General features: G+C 39.3%; 1 protein-coding gene across 3 annotated transcripts; it reads right to left on the bottom strand.

The window, feature by feature from the left end:
* Window positions 1-817: 817 nt before the first annotated feature.
* Window positions 818-21674, bottom strand: LOC137281901 (deoxyribodipyrimidine photo-lyase-like). Of its 3 annotated transcripts, none has more exons than XM_067813610.1 (10): window positions 21565-21674; window positions 20634-21034; window positions 15468-15613; window positions 14805-14987; window positions 13800-13958; window positions 9725-9923; window positions 9090-9242; window positions 8761-8882; window positions 4253-4412; window positions 818-1940 (listed from the first exon to the last, which is right to left on the bottom strand). In XM_067813610.1, exons 2-10 carry the CDS (start codon window positions 21022-21024, stop codon window positions 1792-1794), a joined length of 1662 nt encoding a protein of 553 aa, XP_067669711.1. In that variant the 5' UTR covers window positions 21025-21034; window positions 21565-21674; the 3' UTR covers window positions 818-1791. The 3 variants fall into 3 exon arrangements, with proteins under 3 accessions (XP_067669711.1, XP_067669713.1, XP_067669712.1); XM_067813612.1 differs by having other exon boundaries at window positions 21365-21669; XM_067813611.1 differs by having other exon boundaries at window positions 21533-21573.
* Between the last annotated feature and the right edge of the window lie 2 nt (window positions 21675-21676).

Below are 21676 nucleotides of genomic sequence, written 5' to 3'. Positions count from 1 at the left end.
CTGTCATCATCACTAGTTATGTTTGTGAGCAAATATATCTTACACTTCAAACTAACAAGTCTCTTAGTAGTCAGAATTTTTGTCAGTGTGCAAAGATCAAGAAAAGCTAAAAATAACATGAAAGCAGATTTTGAATTAATTTTGCTCAGAAATAATACTGTTTCAGCAAAATGATATAAGAAACATATTTAAAGAAACTGGATTTGTAATTTTGTATTAGCTAACCTTGACTCTAAAATGAAAATATTTTGGTGATACTTTCTCCACACTGTTGTAACATGTAGCCAAAATGTAACAGATAATTATCTGCTTTCAGTCCAAGGAATAAATGTGAATATGTTACTACCAGTACTTTGTGTCCATTGTATGTGTGATAACAGGTACAGCAGAGGTGGCTGGATGGAACTGACATCATCATCATCATCATCATCATCATGTATCATGTCAGTGTCACTTTTCCCAACATAATGGCATGTATGTTATATGGATCTATAGCAACAAAACTACAGTCTTTGTGACAGTTGAATAGAAAATCTCAACTGAGGATTTCGATATAAAACTTATCAGTAAGAAGATTTAGTTTCCGTTTCTAAAAATGTGTGATACAACAAATATAAGCCTGACTTTATTAAACAAGCATAGAGTAAGCCTTTCCTGTGCATCGTTACGATCTGGCTGAGATATTGCCGATGTGACGTTAAATATTAACTCACTCACTTTCCTGTGCAAACTTAGGAAGTCTGTGTAGAATTGGAGATCATTCCCTGTCCCCGTGACAAGTCAGCAACAGGAACAACAAACCAAACACAGCATCAGATAGAGAGATACAGATGTTTAATATAAAATGAGGTAGATATGCCATGGTGTTAAATGGATGGATCCTTAAAAGGAATAAATGTATTGCCCTTGTACACCTGAGGCCCAAACAACACGCCCAAAGAGGACTAATATCAACAGCTGTCAATAGCAGTGGCAGTGAGTTAGCTGTCAACAGCGGAGCAGTGAGGGAGCTGTGACAAGAATGCGTAAATATTTCAGCAATTCAGCAATTTCTTCAGATGTCCAGGGTGGTTCTCAAAAGTCATTACAATGATTGTGTACAGTTTGGAAATACAAGAGCTGACATTTCCACATTCCTTTGTTTACATTCCAGTGTTACATTCCTCTAGGTTAGTAAAGAATCCACACTGGATGAGTGAGTGAATGTTGCTTTATGCTACAGATGTTGACAATCCTGCTGTTAGCAACATCCTGTCAGTACTCCAGTGTGGCAGGCAAACCTACAGCTGACATCCTGTCAGTACTCCAGTGTGGCAGGCAAACCTACAGCTGACATCCTACTAAAACCATAGCATCTACACATACTGACAGGCAACAACTGGGCAGTTTGACCACCTCACCCAACCTCTACAGACCTTTAATGGACAGAATCTACTGTATCTAACAACTGTGACTCAAGTTCTACTGACAGAACAACAACATGACTTACTGGAAAGTTACAAGACAGTAACAAAACTAAAACGTCTACAGTCCTTTTGTTGCCCAGCAACCGTTTTCCTTAAATGTTCTGATGAAAGTAGCCTACATCAGAAAGTGAGTGAGTGAATGTTGGTACTGCAACCTGTAAAGTTACATAGTCCTGTCAGTGATAACATCACAGATCTGGCCTAAATTCTCTGAGGGTACTCAGCAGTCTTATCATTTCAACAACCAGACATTCTAGTACTTCTTGAAAGTGCCGATTCGTGTGAGAATCTGGCACAGTATCAGTGAGTGAATGACACAAAGTGATCATATCTTCTTCACTTTGTATTTCCTTTCAAATGCAGGCACATCAAACTTCCTGGTGCAGCCTTTGTAGTTCATGTAGCGGATCTTGCCGAACACCTCACGCTCCTTCCAGCCCTGGTCATGGATGCCGCAGATAGACCACATGCAGCCTGCAGAACATAACCGTTACAGTGTCAGTACAACAGTTAGTGTTAAAACAACAGTTACAGTCTCATCACAACAATTGCAGTCTAAACACAACAGTTAGTTTCGGTAAAGCAGTTAGTGTCAACACAACAGTTACAGTGTCAATACAACAGTTACAGTCTCAACACAACAGTTAGTGTCAACACAGCAGTTATAAATTCAACAGTTAGTGTCTATACCAATTTAGTGTCAATACACCAGTTACAGTCTCGACACAACAGTTACACTAAACACACCAGTTAGTCTCAACAGAACAGTTGCAGCATCAACACAACAGTTACAGTGTCAACACAACAGTTACAGTCTAATACAACAGACTCAACACAACAGTGTCAATAACAGTTACAGTGTCAACACAATAGTGATGGTCTCAACACAACAGTTACAGTGTCAACACAACAGTTACAGTCTAATACAACAGACTCAACACAGCAGTGTCAATAACAGTTACAGTGTGAACATAATAGTGATGGTCTCAACACAACAGTTACACTAAACACACCAGTTAGTCTCAACAGAACAGTTGCAGCATCAACACAACAGTTACAGTGTCAACACAACAGTTACAGTCTAATACAACAGACTCAACACAACAGTGTCAATAACAGTTACAGTGTCAACACAATAGTGATGGTCTCAACACAACAGTTACAGTGTCAACACAACAGTTACAGTCTAATACAACAGACTCAACACAGCAGTGTCAATAACAGTTACAGTGTGAACATAATAGTGATGGTCTCAACACAACAGTTACAATGTTAACACAACAGTCACATACACACAAGCACACATTAGTCGTGCTATCACCCATCTTCATCATAATCATATCAAAACTTGACTTCAACATATCAATTCTGAATGAAACACTGTGCACTGTTTCCTTGTAAGTATCAACATACTATTAATATCACTGAGCAATACTTGTCAGTAACTGAAATATTTATTTGCTTAAAGGTCACATGCAACGTAAAACACAACTTTGCAGATTCTGGTACCTTTCGGTATGCACTTACCGAAACAAATCATAAAAAATGCCAATTCAACCTATAAAGTTTAAAAAAAAACGCGATGTGAAAAAAGCCTGCGAAATCAGAGTTCAAACGTTTCACTAAATTCCCCCCAGCACTGGGGGGAAACTGACTTCAACAGCTGTGATGCGCTGCGTCCAGAACGCATGCGTAGTGAATAGGTTCGCAGAGCTTGAAACAGTATGCCCACCGTCTGAGGTCATGAGCAGTAGTCTAATCTTGGTTGTGTATACAAACAAGTAAATAATCTACTCGTTACGTAAAACAACTTGTTGATTGTGGTAAGCAGTCTCGGTCACAGAGAAAACTCAGTGTTTGGTTTATTCACACCTATATGTCTGTCTGCCTGTCTGCTGAAGACGACATGCAATACACAGCTTCAATCATTGACCACGTGCAATTTGAACTTAACCCCTATCAGACTATACGACATAAAGAAAATGAGTTGATTTATGACTCGTGCACCCGAGTCCCATGTCTGCCACATTGTGTGATTAGGCACGTGTGATACACATGACATGTTTTTATGTCTGTGGGTTGCAAACAAACTACATTAATTTTTTTCGGATGACTGGATCTGACGGAAACTGGTGCAAACTCTTGTCAGTTTCAAGTAATGCTTTGTACTTGGACGACAGATTCCAGTCACGCAGTAGTTTACCATCTCTACTGACATGATTTTTTACTGGATCGAGCGCAAATTCAGAGAACATGTATTTTCAAAACCCAACATCCCTATATACATTCTTTATGGATAACGACTTCTTTTAGTGTATACGATTTTGTTTGACAACAGTATATGAATCCATACTGAAACGACGCATCAAATACACAAAAAGAAGTTGTTATCCATAAAGAATTTCTTGTGCCTGGCTATACTTCTAAAATGCCCATCAAACAGATCTTTCTGTACACATAATGAACCCTCAGCATATCAGCAAATGAAGTGGTCAATCGGAAGCCATCGTTACACTTGAGTGCACATCCACTCGAGACTTGGTTCGGTCTCTTGAGGACTTCGTTTCGGGGGAAGTAAGCACAAGTACAAAATATTTCACTTTTGAATCGCGATTGTACGCTTATAATTTTGTTCATTTGTTTTTTTAAAAGCAGCAATGTATATTTTATGTCATGAATAAGTGATAAATGTGTTTTAATTATGTTTGATTTTTTGGTTGCATGTGACCTTTAATGACCACTTTTGTTGTCGACAAGCATCACATTTAATTAATGGACTTACTTACCCACATAACCATTGGGATCGCGACCATCAAGGTTGTACTTGTCATTCAGGTAGATGGCGTCTTTGAGAGCATCCTCTGGAGAACGGGTCCATTCAAGGATTTTCTTGGCCCAGTACATCCTCAGGAACCCATGCATCTTACCCTCATTCACCATCTGCAACTGAAATTTCAAACAGCAGCTTATAAAACACATGTCATTATTTTCTTGATAATAATGCTGCTTATAAACAGCAATAAGGCTTCTAACCTTGACATTCCACTGGTAACAAATCTCCAACACACAAAGTCATCAAACATACACCACTCAGCCAGCACGGCTTCCACAAAATAGAAGCCTAACAACTGGTAGTCAAAATCACACGTCTGTGTACCCCTCTCACGAGTAAAACCCGGCACAATATCTTCCCATGTCTGATAACAATCAAGGCACAATGCCTGTCAGCAAGTGATCACATATAACATGTTAGTTTGGGGATCACTAATTGATGAATGCTGGCTATAAGGTGTCTTGCCACAAATCTGGCAATGTCCCCCGCCACTTAAGAAGAATGAAAATAAAGTCAATGTCACCACAGCTGTCTGGTGTCTCTGTAATCCCCCAATGTAGGCAGTCACCAATTTTGAAGATGTTGGGTACAACAGTTCATGAGATATCGCGTTAACAAGAATGGGGACATACATACATACAGATGGAAGGATGGACATACAGATGTCGCTGAATACATAGTCCCCGGCTCCATGTTGCAGCATGGCAATATGGCATGAGTTTTTTTTCTTCTAAACTGACGGTTCAAGAGTGATTTACACATCTCAAAGTTCTAAGTTCTCAATGCTGATTCAGATCATGAGTAACTCCAGACAATACACATCCATCCAAATGCTTGCTGCATTGGATTTGACAGTGATGATTGCTATATAAACACTTCTTCGAGCAACACGTGCCATGACCCAAAATTGACGACTGACACACTGTAGAGCTTTTAAAATGATGACAGACGTACTTGTCATGAGCAGGACTGAGATTTTATGCCGGTAATGAACACTTGCCGGATTCCACTGCTGCCAGTTTTGACAGGTTTTGTATCATGAAGTGAGGCATGCTACACAGAGGAATTGTAGTTCTACAACCATGGTATTTCTCACACCTTAACACTCTTTTGTTGTGATTACATTGTGCTTCTGAAGCTACAGCATACATGTGTGAAACTTTGTGGCACGGCATATCCATGTAGACTCATGTAGAGCTACCTTTCATACTACACTACTTCAGGGCCTATACGACACATACAAATGTGTGAAACTTTGTGGCACGGCATATCCATGTAGACCCATGTAGAGCTACCTTTCATACTACACTACATCAGGGCCTACAAGACACATACAAATGTGTGAAACTTTGTGGCACGGCATATCCATGTAGACCCATGTAGAGCTACCTTTCATGCTACACTACTTCAGGGCCTATACAACACATACAAATGTGTGAAACTTTGTGGCATGGCATATCCATGTAGACCCATGTAGAGCTACCTTTCATGCTACACTACTTCAGGGCCTATACGACACATACAAATGTGTGAAACTTTGTGGCACGGCATATCCATGTAGACCCATGTAGAGCTACCTTTCATACTACACTACATCAGGGCCTACAAGACACATACAAATGTGTGAAACTTTGTGGCACGGCATATCCATGTAGACCCATGTAGAGCTACCTTTCATACTACACTACATCAGGGCCTACAAGACACATACAAATGTGTGAAACTTTGTGGTACGGCATATCCATGTAGACCCATGTAGAGCTACCTTTCATGCTACACTACTTCAGGGCCTATACGACACATACAAATGTGTGAAACTTTGTGACACGGCATATCCATGTAGACCCATGTAGAGCTACCTTTCATACTACACTACATCAGGGCCTACAAGACACATACAAATGTGTGAAACTTTGTGGTACGGCATATCCATGTTGACTCATGTAGAGCTACCTTTCATACTACACTACTTCAGGGCCTACAAGACACATACAAATGTGTGAAACTTTGTGGCACAGCATATCCATGTAGACCCATGTAGAGCTACCTTTCATACTACACTACTTCAGGGCCTATACGACACATACAAATGTGTGAAACGTTGTGGCACGGCATATCCATGTAGACTCATGTAGAGCTACCTTTCATACTACACTACATCAGGGCCTATATGACACATACAAATGTGTGAAACTTTGTGGCACGGCATATCCACGTAGACTCATGTAGAGCTACCTTTCATACTACACTACTTCAGGGCCTATACGACACATACAAATGTGTGAAACTTTGTGGCACGGCATATCCATGTAGACCCATGTAGAGCTACCTTTCATACTACACTACTTCAGGGCCTACAAGACACATACAAATGTGTGAAACTTTGTGGCACGGCATATCCATGTAGACTCATGTAGAGCTACCTTTCATACTACACTACTTCAGGGCCTATACGACACATACAAATGTGTGAAACTTTGTGGCACGGCATATCCATGTAGACTCATGTAGAGCTACCTTTCATACTACACTACTTCAGGGCCTATACGACACATACAAATGTGTGAAACTTTGTGGCACGGCATATCCATGTAGACCCATGTAGAGCTACCTTTCATGCTACACTACATCAGGGCCTATACAACACATACAAATGTGTGAAACTTTGTGGCACGGCATATCCATGTAGACTCATGTAGAGCTACCTTTCATACTACACTACTTCAGGGCCTACAAGACACATACAAATGTGTGAAACTTTGTGGCATGGCATATCCATGTAGACCCATGTAGAGCTACCTTTCATACTACACTACTTCAGGGCCTATACGACACATACAAATGTGTGAAACTTTGTGGCACGGTATATCCATGTAGACTCATGTAGAGCTACCTTTCATACTACACTACTTCAGGGCCTATACGACACATACAAATGTGTGAAACTTTGTGGCACGGCATATCCATGTAGACTCATGTAGAGCTACCTTTCATGCTACACTACTTGAGGGCCTATACGACACATACAAATGTGTGAAACTTTGTGGCACGGCATATCCATGTAGACCCATGTAGAGCTACCTTTCATACTACACTACTTCAGGGCCTATACGACACATACAAATGTGTGAAACTTTGTGGCACGGCATATCCATGTAGACTCATGTAGAGCTACCTTTCATACTACACTACTTCAGGGCCTATACGACACATACAAATGTGTGAAACTTTGTGGCACGGCATATCCATGTAGACCCATGTAGAGCTACCTTTCATACTACACTACTTCAGGGCCTATACGACACATACAAATGTGTGAAACTTTGTGGCACGGCATATCCATGTAGACTCATGTAGAGCTACCTTTCATACTACACTACATCAGGGCCTACAAGACACATACAAATGTGTGAAACTTTGTGGCACGGCATATCCATGTAGACTCATGTAGAGCTACCTTTCATACTACACTACTTCAGGGCCTATATGACACATACAAATGTGTGAAACTTTGTGGCACGGCATATCCATGTAGACCCATGTAGAGCTACCTTTCATGCTACACTACTTCAGGGCCTATACAACACATACAAATGTGTGAAACTTTGTGGTACGGCATATCCATGTAGACTCATGTAGAGCTACCTTTCATGCTACACTACTTCAGGGCCTACAAGACACATACAAATGTGTGAAACTTTGTGGCACGGCATATCCATGTAGACCCATGTAGAGCTACCTTTCATACTACACTACTTCAGGGCCTATACGACACATACAAATGTGTGAAACTTTGTGGCACGGCATATCCATGTAGACTCATGTAGAGCTACCTTTCATGCTATACTACATCAGGGCCTATACGACACATACAAATGTGTGAAACTTTGTGGTACGGCATATCCATGTAGACTCATGTAGAGCTACCTTTCATACTACACTACATCAGGGCCTATACAACACATACAAATGTGTGAAACTTTGTGGTACGGCATATCCATGTAGACTCATGTAGAGCTACCTTTCATACTACACTACATCAGGGCCTATACAACACATACAAATGTGTGAAACTTTGTGGCATGGCATATCCATGTAGACTCATGTAGAGCTACCTTTCATACTACACTACATCAGGGCCTATACAACACATACAAATGTGTGAAACTTTGTGGCACGGCATATCCATGTAGACCCATGTAGAGCTACCTTTCATACTACACTACATCAGGGCCTACAAGACACATACAAATGTGTGAAACTTTGTGGCACGGCATATCCATGTAGACCCATGTAGAGCTACCTTTCATACTACACTACTTCAGGGTCTACAAGACACATACAAATGTGTGAAACTTTGTGGCACGGCATATCCATGTAGACCCATGTAGAGCTACCTTTCATACTACACTACATCAGGGCCTATACAACACATACAAATTACAAAGAAATATTATCTACCTGTGCAGCATTCCAGAGTTTGTCGTGAGTCTTGCCCTCTTCCAGCTGCTGTCGAGAATACAAATATGGTCGCTTGTCCCCAGCATGCAGTTTCAGTGATGTCTTTGCCCAGTCATATGCTCCTACAACACGAAATGCTCTAGTAAGGGGATTCAATGTGTCAAGACACAAACGCAAGATTTGTATAATCTTTCACTCTGAGACAACCATTTGATTTTCAGTGGGTTTTTTTTATACAAGGTGGGGAACTTTGGTTTGAGATGAACATTAGTGATTTCACTAGTCAATTAAATTTCCTATATAATCAAGTGCTCACTACTATCATTTACCTTCAATAGTATCATAATGTTCGTTGTAGAAGCAGAAATTATCAGAAAGCTCGCGTCTCACCACCGCCTCCTCGATAAACGCGTTCACACTCTCTTGTCCTTTGCTGCGATACTGCTTCACTGTTAGTATACACCTCTGCACTGAGATTTGTCCTACAATACATAAACTGCAAATAATGTCATTTAAATTAATGATAAATTATTCTTGTTTAAAATAAACAAACTAAAGTGAAACACACTAGCCAAGTTTACCTATTGATCACCGAGTGCTGATTGGGTGATAATAGACTGGGCGGAGCTTGTGTTACACCACTGTGCTAGTCAAGGTCATTTAGTTCATTTCTTTGTTCTCTGCATTATCCGACAGTGACAGTATTATTCTCAACATATATTACAACTTAGTTCAATAATTTTCCATTAATGAAGGTAGAACATAAAAATGGTGCGTTAACTTTACTTACACCCGATCCTGTCAGTTGCCTCTTACGAAAAGCATGGGAGGCTTAAGGGCCTTTCTAATCTGGATCTTAACAGGCTGGATAATATCTCTTTAAGAGCAATCAATCAGACAGCTCACACACTGCTACCACTATAAAAACACACAGTTTATGGATAAAGTTTTATTTTGAGCTTACCAAAATGTATCCATGGCGACAGGTTACTGAGAGCATTTTTATTAGGATTGTTGCGATCTGCATTGAAATATTTCAGTCGTTCTTTACAAAATGACTCCAACATCTTAAGTCCGCCTTTGGATCCGGGAGTTGCCCAGTCCACTTCCTTCACAGAGCGGTCCACCTCCAGACTGGCGTAGGCTGCCTCCCAGTTCACTGGCTGACAACAGACAGTATGACCGGGTAACAAAAGTTCTCATTATCACCAAGATGTTTTCAGGGTAGACACTTTATTTTGATTTCTTGTCCTTAAGACTTCTCTATAAAGTCATCATCCAGAGTGACATATTTCTCCCAGCATTCCTTGATCTTGAGCCGACCGCTTAAACAGACCCCCTAATTACATGGAAAACCAACACTCCACCTCTTCAATGACCATGCTGGTATCAGCAAAATGGAGTTCACATCTTGGCTCATCTTTCAGGGACATATGATCAGTTTGAAAATTCCTTTTCCATTTCCCAACAGTATAACAAGATAGGTTATCTTCACCATAAACAGATTTCATCTCTTCATGACTCTGTCAGGCAGTGCAACCCTTCAGTTGCAAGATTTCACAACATTGCATAACTCATGGGGTTACTTGTGTTAAGGATCGATTACCAGAGGATGGAATAAAGTGAAGTAAGTAGTTTCTGGTCCATTAAGTAGAGAAGGATCACTGATGTTGCCTTATCAATTTCAACATAATTTATCAATAAATTCATGGCGATAATTAGACTTTTTCATATCCCTTCATATACACCATCCATGTTACAAAATAGGAAACATAGCGATTTTTTAAGTGGCATGTAAGCTGGTATGAACAAAACTGGTCTTTGGGATTGACAACCTTATTATCAGACTTTGGGTTTCCACTTTGTGTCACTTTATTGAAATCCTGTTGAGAACATGTATCACTTGAGTATATATAATATATCAGGAAAATGCTGTTATCACTGTCAAAATGGCAAATGCTATGGTGTGGGTTACACTGACTGACTGACAACATTAATGGAGGTCAGAATCTTTACCACAATGGATTCGTCGAGAAATCAGCAAAATGACGAGCTTCCTACACATTTTCTATACAACTAACTGAAAATTGTTCCTTCTATGACGTCACTGCAGGGCTCTGATGACAGGGTTACGTAACCTGTCTGTGGTTCTGTTGGCGGGCGAGAGAGAAGCAGACGGCTTTTTAGCAACTTTTAGGCGCTTGGTATTTATTAACCACAAGATTTTTTTAAAAAAAATTGTGTTCCATTTATGACCAGAGTACCAAAACATTGAGTTTATTTATTCTTTAACTGGTTTGTTAATTGCGAGCACTTTGGGCATGAAGTCACTCATGTGGAATATCATCTCCCTTTCCCTGGACTGTCGACAATTAATTTGGATGGATTGTTCGTTGTTGTCGACAGTCCGGGTATAAACCATTGACACCTATATATCTGCCTGCCTGTCTGTTAAAGACAATATGCAATACACAGCTTCAATCATTGACCTAATGCAATTTGAACTTAACGCCTATCAGGCTATACGCCATAAACCAAATAAATTGATTTATGACTCGTGCACACGAGTCCCGTCTCTGCCACATTATGTAATTAGGCAGGTGTGATACAAACAAACTACATCCATATTTCTTGGATGAATGGATCTGACGGAAACTGGTGCTTCGAAGTCCTGCTTGGATGTATGACAGTTTCCAGCCATGCAGTAGTTCAAAATCTCTACTGAGATGATTTCTGATTGGGTCGAATGCAAATTCAGAGAACATTTATTTGCAAAACCCAACATCTCTAAATCCCTTCTTTATGGATAACAACTTCTTCTAGTGTATATGATTTTGTTTGATAACGGTATCTGAATCCATACTGAAAGGACACATCAGGTGCAATAAAAGAAGCTGTTATCCATAAAACATCTTACTTTCTTGTGACTTGCCATACTTCTAAAATGCCCATCAAACAGATCATCTTTCTGTACACACAATAAGCCCTCAGCGTATCAGCAAATGAACCAGCCGAACAGAGGCCGTCGTTACTCTTGAGTGCACAGCCGCCAGCTATGACTGGGTTCGGTCTCCCCTGGGCTTCATTACGAGGGAAGTAAGTCCAAGTACAAAATATTGCACCTTTGAAATATACACTTAGAATTTTGTTTATTTGTATTTTAACAAGCAGCAATGTATATTACATGTCATGAATAAGTGATAATTGTGTTTTAATTATATTTGATTTTTTGGCTGCATGTGGCCTTTAACACTAATGTTAATGTATGGCACTTCCGACTACCTTAGCGCTAAGCTCTGCTCTGCTTTCTGCTATGCTTAACTACCATGTGTAAGCTAAATATATAACAAATTGTTTCACTGCCTGAGAAATATGCCAATCTGATGAATGCATATGCAACAACAAATCCGATTGGTCGAGATCAAATGCATCCAAAATGGGAGCATAAAAATTGTGCTGTTGGTTTGTTGACTATTGCTGCCACAAACCTGCCCTCATGGCACTACACTGAAGCAGGCATTGTTGAAGAAAAGACTTTTCAGCTTTGTCATCAGTATTTCTTACTTTTCTTTCGTCAACGAGGCCAAGACAACACCAAGTGTTCGCCACAAATAAGGTCAAGGTCACCAAAACTGACTGGTGTCTGCGTAATCCACCAATGTAAGCTGTCATAAAATTTGAAGATATTGGGATCCCTCGACATCCCCGGCATTCACGTTATAGTACCTATTACATTATGTGGAACAAAGGCCAAGTAAAATCGTATTTTCCACGGACGTAACAAAATTGCTATTTCGTATATTGTGCCCCAAACTGCTATATTGTATCACTGAAGGTGAAAATAAACAAACTTTGAACATGAAAACATATATATGTACAGAAAACTTGCAATCAAAAATCACTAGACATGATAATTTAATTCTTGTTCCTGTTATGCTACCTGTTACTCAACTAAGCCGAAACAGCGATCAGGTGTGCACAGATGTTTGGGTCCAATATACTGGTGATTCAGGTAAAAATGATGCGATAATATTACATCAAAAAACTTCTATTCCACTATCAGAATATTTTATATATTAAGCAGTCATTGTAACAGATATAGTATATATTGCTATCTGGCTAGTATATAATGCATGTTGTCTTCAAACATACTTAGCATAACAATGAACACAGGCCGTTACCTGTCCGGATACATTTTACGTAGGAGACTGTCTGACAAGTCACCGCTGACTTCCCCCTGCACTTGCAACTTTGTGAAAACAAAATGCTGACCATTTAATTGTTAAAAATGACTGTAATGAGTCAATAACACGAGTCTCGGAGTCCATGGATTACGAGACAGTAATCTGTCCTTGATTGCTAAGAAAAATGTGAAATTGGTGCTATTGCAGTTGCCATGAAAAACGGACCCTCACAAATGTGGTAAGCAGAAGTTGTGGAATGGGGTAATGCCATTTACTCATGGTGTTTCCGTTGTTTCTGTCCACAGGGTTTATGAATAAAATTGAATTTAATCAAATAAAATGAGGTTTATGACACAATACATGCTCAGATGACTGTGTTTTTTACAGCAAAATTGTAAGTACTCATCGTAACTCGATTGATAGCATGTCTTGTCTTTCAATTTCATAACTTACTACTATGATGTTGGTATGATTACTATTGAGAAAACCCTGCATGTTTTGAGCACCAGAAACACAATGAATGTGTACGATAAACATTGACAGTTTTTGCCATCCGCACTGAATTTCACTAACTTACATTATTTTTTAAGAGTCCAACAGCAGATTTGTTAATTTTATTTTCAATTTCATGAACGGGTGAGATCGCAGTTCAACTTTTGTTATGGAGCCACGGATTACCCCGTGGTTTAACTGAATCCACGGTATCGCGAAGCTCGTTATTGCGAGGGATGGCTGTATTGGGTACAATAGTTCATGAGATATCATGTTACCAAGAATCGGGACATACATATATACATAAGGACAGACGCCACTGAATACATGATGCGACGGGGGACAAAAACACTGAAAACTTACTTCAGATTTAACTTTCGCATCATGAGGGTGTTTACAGACTGGTGGGAACGAAGTGAGGAATTCTGGGAGTTTGTCTGTGATTTTTTTCCGTATTGTGCGAGCTCCATATTCAAGCTTCGGGGAAGCCTCCCAACAAGGCACAATATTGTGTGCATCAATCTGAAAAAACATACCAATGTGTTACAGTCATATATACTTGATGAACCGTTTTGTTACTTTCTGTCACTGAAAGGGGCAATAGGGCAGCCTCGTGGTTAAATCATTCGCTTGTCACACCGATGGCCCGGTTTGGATTCCCCACATGGGTACAACGTGTGAACCACATTTCTGGTGTTCTCTGCCATGATATTGCTGGAATTTGGGAATATGTCTCATTTGAAGTCAGTTTTCAAATGAATGTGTAGTTAATATGAAATAAAAACAAGTTGAAGTAGTTTCTGTCTCATAAGTGACAAGAAACTTGAAACCCAGATTAAGTAAACATTTAAAACATAGACTGAATGAAGCTGCAAGTCTGCAGGAGTGGATAACTCCTGGACTTCCTTTATTTTTAGCTACAAATTAATCAATGCGAGTCAATTACTAAACTAAAGTGCAAATTAATCAGTGCAAGTCAATTACTAAATTAAAACTAAATAGTCACAAATGCACTGATAGTTTTTTGATTTTACCACTGACTATTTGCTCAGAGATTCAACAACTACAATACATTGATAGTTTGATGCATCGTTACAACTCTAATGATTACCATGTTCCAGTGTTGTTAAACTTTTTTTTGACCACTTCACTTTAAATCTATAAACACATGCAGACTCAAATGAAATTCTTCTTGAGAAAACAGCAAAGATACAGATGCATTTCCTATCTTACATCACTGTTTGCAAGTGCTGGTAAATCACTGTGTCAATTGCTGTCAAAGATTTTAGCTCCCTAGATATTACAGGAAATGTTCAATTTCAAACTGACTGGTGCCAAGTCAGCTGCACCAGTGAAGGATACACTTACCTGACACATCGGGACATCTTTAGGCAGCCTCTCTTTCACATCAGTGACCCAGGTCATCGGGGTACGTAGCGGAGAAAAGTCTGTGACCACCCCGCCAATATTGTTGCGCTTCACAAAGTCTGGCAAGACATCCTTAGCATAGCCTATCAGCAGGTGGAATGGTATGTTCAGAGTCTTACACTCCTGAAACAGAAATACATGAAATTCATACCATCAGTCCTTAGGATGTATCAGTAGAGGTAGTAACATGTATACAAAACAGGTTTCCAGGACATGCACAAGTGACTACCTGTTAGGGTCCATGTATTAGCATTATGACATCGCCATGGGTAATATTTTGTGTACTTGTCGTGAATAACATAAACAAGTATGTCCCCGATATGAAGCAAATATAGGTTGGTGCTCATTCTTTCAGTCATTATAGTTGCATTTACAAGCACAAGGCTGAGGTAAATCCCAGAATGGTTAAAATGCATGAAGTCCATTTGTTGAGTTCATGGCTGTGGTATTTCTGGAAACAGCCTATTGATGTTATTGCTGACAGTAGCTTAAAACCCTACTCTTTGTACTTTTTACAGGTTTGCAAGTAGCTGGAAAATGGCAGACTATGACATTTACAACTCACAAAAAACTGAGATGAACGTCTAAATGGGTGTCACCTACCTGTTCTACTTCCTGCAGACCCTTGAGCATGAAACCAAACTGACGTATGGTGGCCTCTAGAAACCGAGGCACCAGACAGAAGCAGACATGAAGTGGCACCTCCATCTTCAGGGCCAAACGCTGGGCATACAGGAAGGCCCAGTTGTCTAGCAACAGAAGATAACATTGTTACACACCCTACCCAAAAGGCGACCCAACTCTCTGCAGCCTACACCTTTCATACACGTCAACCTTTTGAGTGATATTTCACTTTGAGATAAGGATAGGGTGTGAACCAGACCCTTTTGAAAATCTTGAATACATCACTACCCCAATGGCCATTCCTGCTGAAAGCAGACCCCTCAAGTGATGAAAGCCAGGAGTATATTTGTAATTCGGTGAAAACAAGCCTAAATAGCACTTGCTCTGGGACTGGCAGATGTTCGCAGCAGGGTGCCACCATTTTTTAAAGTCCCCATCACTGGCTAAAGTCAGTCTGAGAACCAATTAATTCATCAAGTTAGAAAATGAGAAGTATTTCATACTGGTAGTGAAATATTTTGCACGACACAGTTTGGAATGTAATGATTTATAACCTTCATGACAACATTTTGACAGAATCATCCACAAAAACAAGTTGCAACTTGGAAGCTGGGCAAAGCAGGTGACAAAATTAAATGACAATAGATTATGAAATCAAAAAGCTTTCGATTTTCAGAACAACTGTCACTATTTCAGGTTTACACAAACTTTCAAGCAAGATATTTTATCCCTGTGAATGTACATGGATTCTGCTGTGCCCCACATAGGCATACCTCAAATTTTGTCACGGAGACACATCTCTCTGATTGGTTGAAATTTCTTTCATGGGAGATAATTTTGCACTGTTGTCAAAAAGGTTGATTTAAGCTAATTACTTAGACAGGGTATCATCTATAACAATGCCAATAACTGGTTTATGTACAATCGAACCCTGTTTACCTGGACCCCCACATATCCGGAAACCCCACCTTCCGGACGATTTTTATGTGAAACGAAACATTCATTAATTGTACTCACTTAACCTGACCCCACACTTTCAGACCCGGGTGGCGAATTTTTAAACCATTCCCATACATCTCTACTGAAAAAGGATCCAGTTATCCGGACGAAGACATCTGTGCAACATGCATCTGTATGTGTTACGTCAATAACATTTACCGCACGACTATGTGATTTCATTCTTAATCTATCAGAAGCCATTTGGGGTGAATTGATTAATTAGCCATCAAAACACTAATGACATGTGTCACTTGGGTTGTTCATTAGGATTTGGCACGTGTAAGAACATCTTATCAGTAAAGAAAACACATGTTAAGTAGGATTAAGGGAAACTACACTTTAATTATACTGTATATAACACTTATAAATCGACCCCTGCTGTCTGTCGCGATGCAAGTTAAAAATAGCCTGCCACATGATCTAAGTCATGTGATCCTGTCCGGAAGTTTACTTTCTGCAGACAGCATAAGTTCAACGCGATGCCGTATGTTTTTAGGGCATTTAAAATTACCAAAAGAATATGTAATTGGCAAATTAGAAACTTTTTGACCTCGATATATGTTTTTCATCTAACTTCCCACCTTTGAGACAACCTAACAAATGGCAACCTGCGTTCTGCCTTCCATGTATTATCGGTACACTTATAAGTTATGATAATTCACTGTTATTACTATTGACTGTTGATTTACTGATTTACATGTGATTTTCTTTCTGCTTTCACTCAATTTTCATGTTTTGGTTGTTTGATCCAGTTAACCGGACGATTTTCGAGGGAAACCAAACCGTCCGGATAAATGGGGTTCGACTGTATTTGTACCCAACAGAATAAATGTGATCTTTAAGTGTCAGGGCTCAATTTAGGGCTTTGGTCTTTGGTCTGGTGCATATTACCAGTGTATGAAATAATGTCTGCCCGGCAGCCCACTGCTTGCTAATTTTATGGCAGGCTTACAACCTTAATCTATAGTCAGCCCCATGGGCCAATCCATTTTCCATGAGCATATATTTGACTATGTCACTGTCTATGGGTGATAGTTTGAAAATAGTTATCAATTGTGGTAGCTAGATGACATCTGTGTGTATAGTTCATGATCAATCGAACCGTACTTCCCAGATCAGCTTGCCCATTTATCTAACACTAAACATGATTGGTCTAAAGAATGCTTTCAGCAACGAAGTAATTTTTGTTGAATTTGCTGACCATTCTGACTTTGCCTGTTTGTCTCCTTTGGATGGCAGTGACACTAAATGAATCAACAGGGACCACCAAGTTATGCTTTGTAAAATTTGCTTTTGAATATGTTTAAGTTTACCTCACTATAAGTAAAGTTTTGATAAGAGTATTTTAACACCTTACCTCAGTTTCCTGTTTTTAATACAGGGCTGGTTACAGGGCCAGCAACATTTTTCAGTTATCAGCCCAGTGGCTTCCTGTTTTTTTCAGGAGTTTCATACACTGATATTACAAAGTGCAACCTAGTTTCTAGTCAAACTTGCGCCACGTGGAAGTCAATTTTTGAGTGGGTTTACTGCCAAATAAAACATGTAAATAATTCAGTAGCATATTTCTTTCATTTATATTGCAACGAAAGTTCGGCAATTGGAATATGCCTGATGCAACTAGGTTTTTATCTTAGGTTGCACCTGGTGCAAGTCGGGTACAACTGAGCCCTGAGAGTATCTATACTTCATCTCACACTTCTCAATCAAGCAATATGTTCCAAGGCTGCCAGTTTGGTATGATACAATAATTTATAACATGTCATTTAAGAGTTCTGCAGTTTTCTCACATGAAGGATAATGACATTGTTTCATCCTCTGGCATTTAATAAGTTATCTTATTATAATATCTCTCATGTCTTTTGTTGTTCAACACGCAATGCCACAGAAACCACACAATGTACTGTCTGAAAGTGGTAAAACAACTAAGCATCATTAAGGTTTAACTTATCTCTTCACTCATATCAACGACACCCAATACATAACGCCGACTAATACATACCTTCAGAAATCAACCATACAACATTATGGATGACAGCAGGTTACCGTCTGTTTGATTCTATTTGAGAACAATGAATTACTGCTCACAAACACAAAATCTAAGCAACAAAACCAAATTTTGCACAGGCACATGAAATCGACACACCAACTCTGACAATGTGTCTCATAATTATGGACACCAGAATAAAAAAGCTGTTTAACAAACGATCATCATGCTGTTGTCACTTGTTGCTATTTTTTATGAGGGGGGCCACTAGCTGGTAGAACTGCAACAATGAGATTATCACATGACACTATTTGCAAAGTATTTAATTTATTTAAAAACTAAATTGAAAGGGGTAGGCCAAAATATGCTTTGGACAAGTATCTTTTACAAACTGCATGTGCAGTTTGGATTACAGAAGGGGAGTTAAAAACTATTTTGCAAAACCGCACCGATTCTGCACAAACACAACAGAGGGGACCATCTCAAAACCCACATAACGTGAGAAAGTCATTTTCATTTCAACAACAGTTAGTTGGAAATGCCATAAAGTCTCTGTATAAACAAAATTCCTATGTTTCTCTGGTGACCAATCTTTCACTCGTAAACTTAGGCTAAATGAAAATAGTAAAATGTTTCTCTGACATTGCCACGTCACTTTTATTTATGCGCATAACAATTTTTTATTACCAAATTAGAAAAACTAATTTTGACTTGGCCGCGTCCCGATCAGCCATTGTTCACTATAGGAATGAGTGTCTGTAAGAACAAGTATGACAGAATCTAAAACTTGTTAACATGTGCTAAACTTCCAAAGCTGTATTTCTGAGAGAACAAAATAATAATATGTTCCTCCCGCACCACTTTTTTTCTATACAAGATTTACAAAAAAGTCATACAGCTCTTGTCACTTTTGAAAAAACATGTGCCCAAGAAACTTCCAATTTTGGGGGGCAGCCTTACCAATACCCACACTATAATTTCCAAAAAGTGTTCATCATACTTTTTCTTCATCATCATTTATTCAATAATGAGAATACTCGCATGCTTGCGACAGAGAACCAGTCAACTAAGTGTGTATGTGCAGACTATAGCATTACTGCTTTGCATACTTGATAATGGACATTCATCATTTCCTGAAGCGTAAGGGCGATAGAAGTTTTAATAAAATAAGAATAAAAACATTGGCATCGGTTTAGAAGCATTTACTGCCAACAACAAAATGACGGAGGTCACTGACACACAGTTTACAAATATAGTCACGTCATAGAACAACAGGGATGACGTCACTACTGAGAGTGGCGACATTCGAACTTGACCTTTGCTTATACTACCAGCCGCCATTGTTTTCAGTGATCAACAACGTTAGACTTCAAGTCGATATTTTCATTGCTGTATGTTGTAATTTATGGTACAATTGTTATGGCTGGCACAGGCAGGAAAGTGCATCATGGCGCAGACACATGTGACGAATGTGAGCCAGTTATATGGTCAATAATGAACCAAAGTTCATTCGAGCCGTAGGTGATTGAACTTCAACAGCTGAGCTACTTATGACGTCACCTAACAACGGGCTTGATAATGGCCCGTCGTTAAGCATTTTGCGGGCATTATCAAGTTACAGTGGACCGCTCATTTCTAATAACATGCGTTCATTTTAATGATAATTCTATCCATTTTAGCTATAATGTCAGCTAATACAAGCAAAACGTATTATTTTGGCATAACTTGATAAATACCACTATGCAGAGGTACTTAACACACTATGATCTGGTTTTATGTTGCATTGTACCCAATAGTAAATAATTGTGCTTCTAGGTAACGGGGCTTTGCTACCTATTTTTAAACCAGGTAGCAAGTACTTGCTACTTCATAATCATAAAAAAGTTCATTTCAAACAATGCATCACCTGTTCTATTTGTTGTTCATAGTCCCATACTGGCCTCTCCAAATTCTACCAGTTGTTATTCAGTGACATGTTGTTATTGTTAAAGCATACTCTGTATATACTTCTGATTTGGTTGGTTGTAGTCACTTTTAACAAGACAATGGTGTAAAAATCTACATCAAAACGTTGCTCAATGAAGTCAACAAGAACTTGTCACCCATGAAGATGTTGACTCACCAACTTCTAGCATGCAAATCAACAAATTAATACACACCCTGTACTCTCTGATCCCGAGACATCCAATACACAACACCATGGCAGTCATCTGGGAACTCTTCAGCTGAAGACAAAACTCTCACTCTTTTCTTGTTGAATTTGAACTTACGAACAGATTCACAAACAGATTTCCGACTTTCTATGACTTCAGTTAGAAAATCACCACATTTTTTACTTGCTTCGACTTTTAACTTTTTTTCAGAACTCCCAGAATCTTCATCTGCTTTTCTCTTCAAATCACTTGATATCCCTTTCTCACTCATCGTTGAAGAAAGACGTCGTACAAGGAAGAACACTGAACTGGAACTGAGTCGATGTGTCAAATTTTGACCTTGTCTTGATGTAAGCCAGCCTGTCCCACAATGAATCAGTTTGGCACAGACCCTCATACAAAACAGCCTGCAAATCAGAAACCCCAAATATCATTTACCTAACTCGATAGTTCAATACTATCAACATCATCAAGAATATTACGTAGCTATACACTGTTCTGCTGACTCAAACCTTTATTCAATCATTCCCTAATTACCCAAAGACCCGTAGAGATGTGTCTGCTCTATTACCTATCTAACCTAATGATCTAGTGACATCCAGTGATATCATGCTCCCATAAACCTGACATGTCGCCTCTTAAGGGTTATCATAGTTTGAAAATTGCCAATTTTACTAACCCTGCTACGAATCATTTCATTAAATTTTAAGTGTTTTTCGCAAATTCTTGCAGCATACCGGTAAGTAATGTGGTTTGCGTCACAATAGCTTCCATCACTGGCATCAGTCTGTTAAACACGGTGTCACTGACATCGCAATGTTATTTAAGAGATATCGCGCTTTTACGAGGACAAATCAGGGACCATATACCGGTATATGGTCTCTGGCCAAATCGTGTTTATGAACGTTTGCTTTCTTTGCCGATTTCGGCTACATACCAGAAAATATCCTTCACAGAACTCAAACACAACCTCAATCGTAAATAAACATTTTGTAAACACACGTTATGCAACACCACAAAGTCCCGCGTTTGCTTGAGCTCTACATTAT

This window comes from Haliotis asinina, chromosome 4, assembly GCF_037392515.1.
Source record: "Haliotis asinina isolate JCU_RB_2024 chromosome 4, JCU_Hal_asi_v2, whole genome shotgun sequence".
NCBI classification, from domain to species: Eukaryota; Metazoa; Mollusca; class Gastropoda; order Lepetellida; family Haliotidae; genus Haliotis; species Haliotis asinina.
Note: the sequence above shows the minus strand (reverse complement) of the source record. Positions and strands in the feature narration are given on the sequence as shown.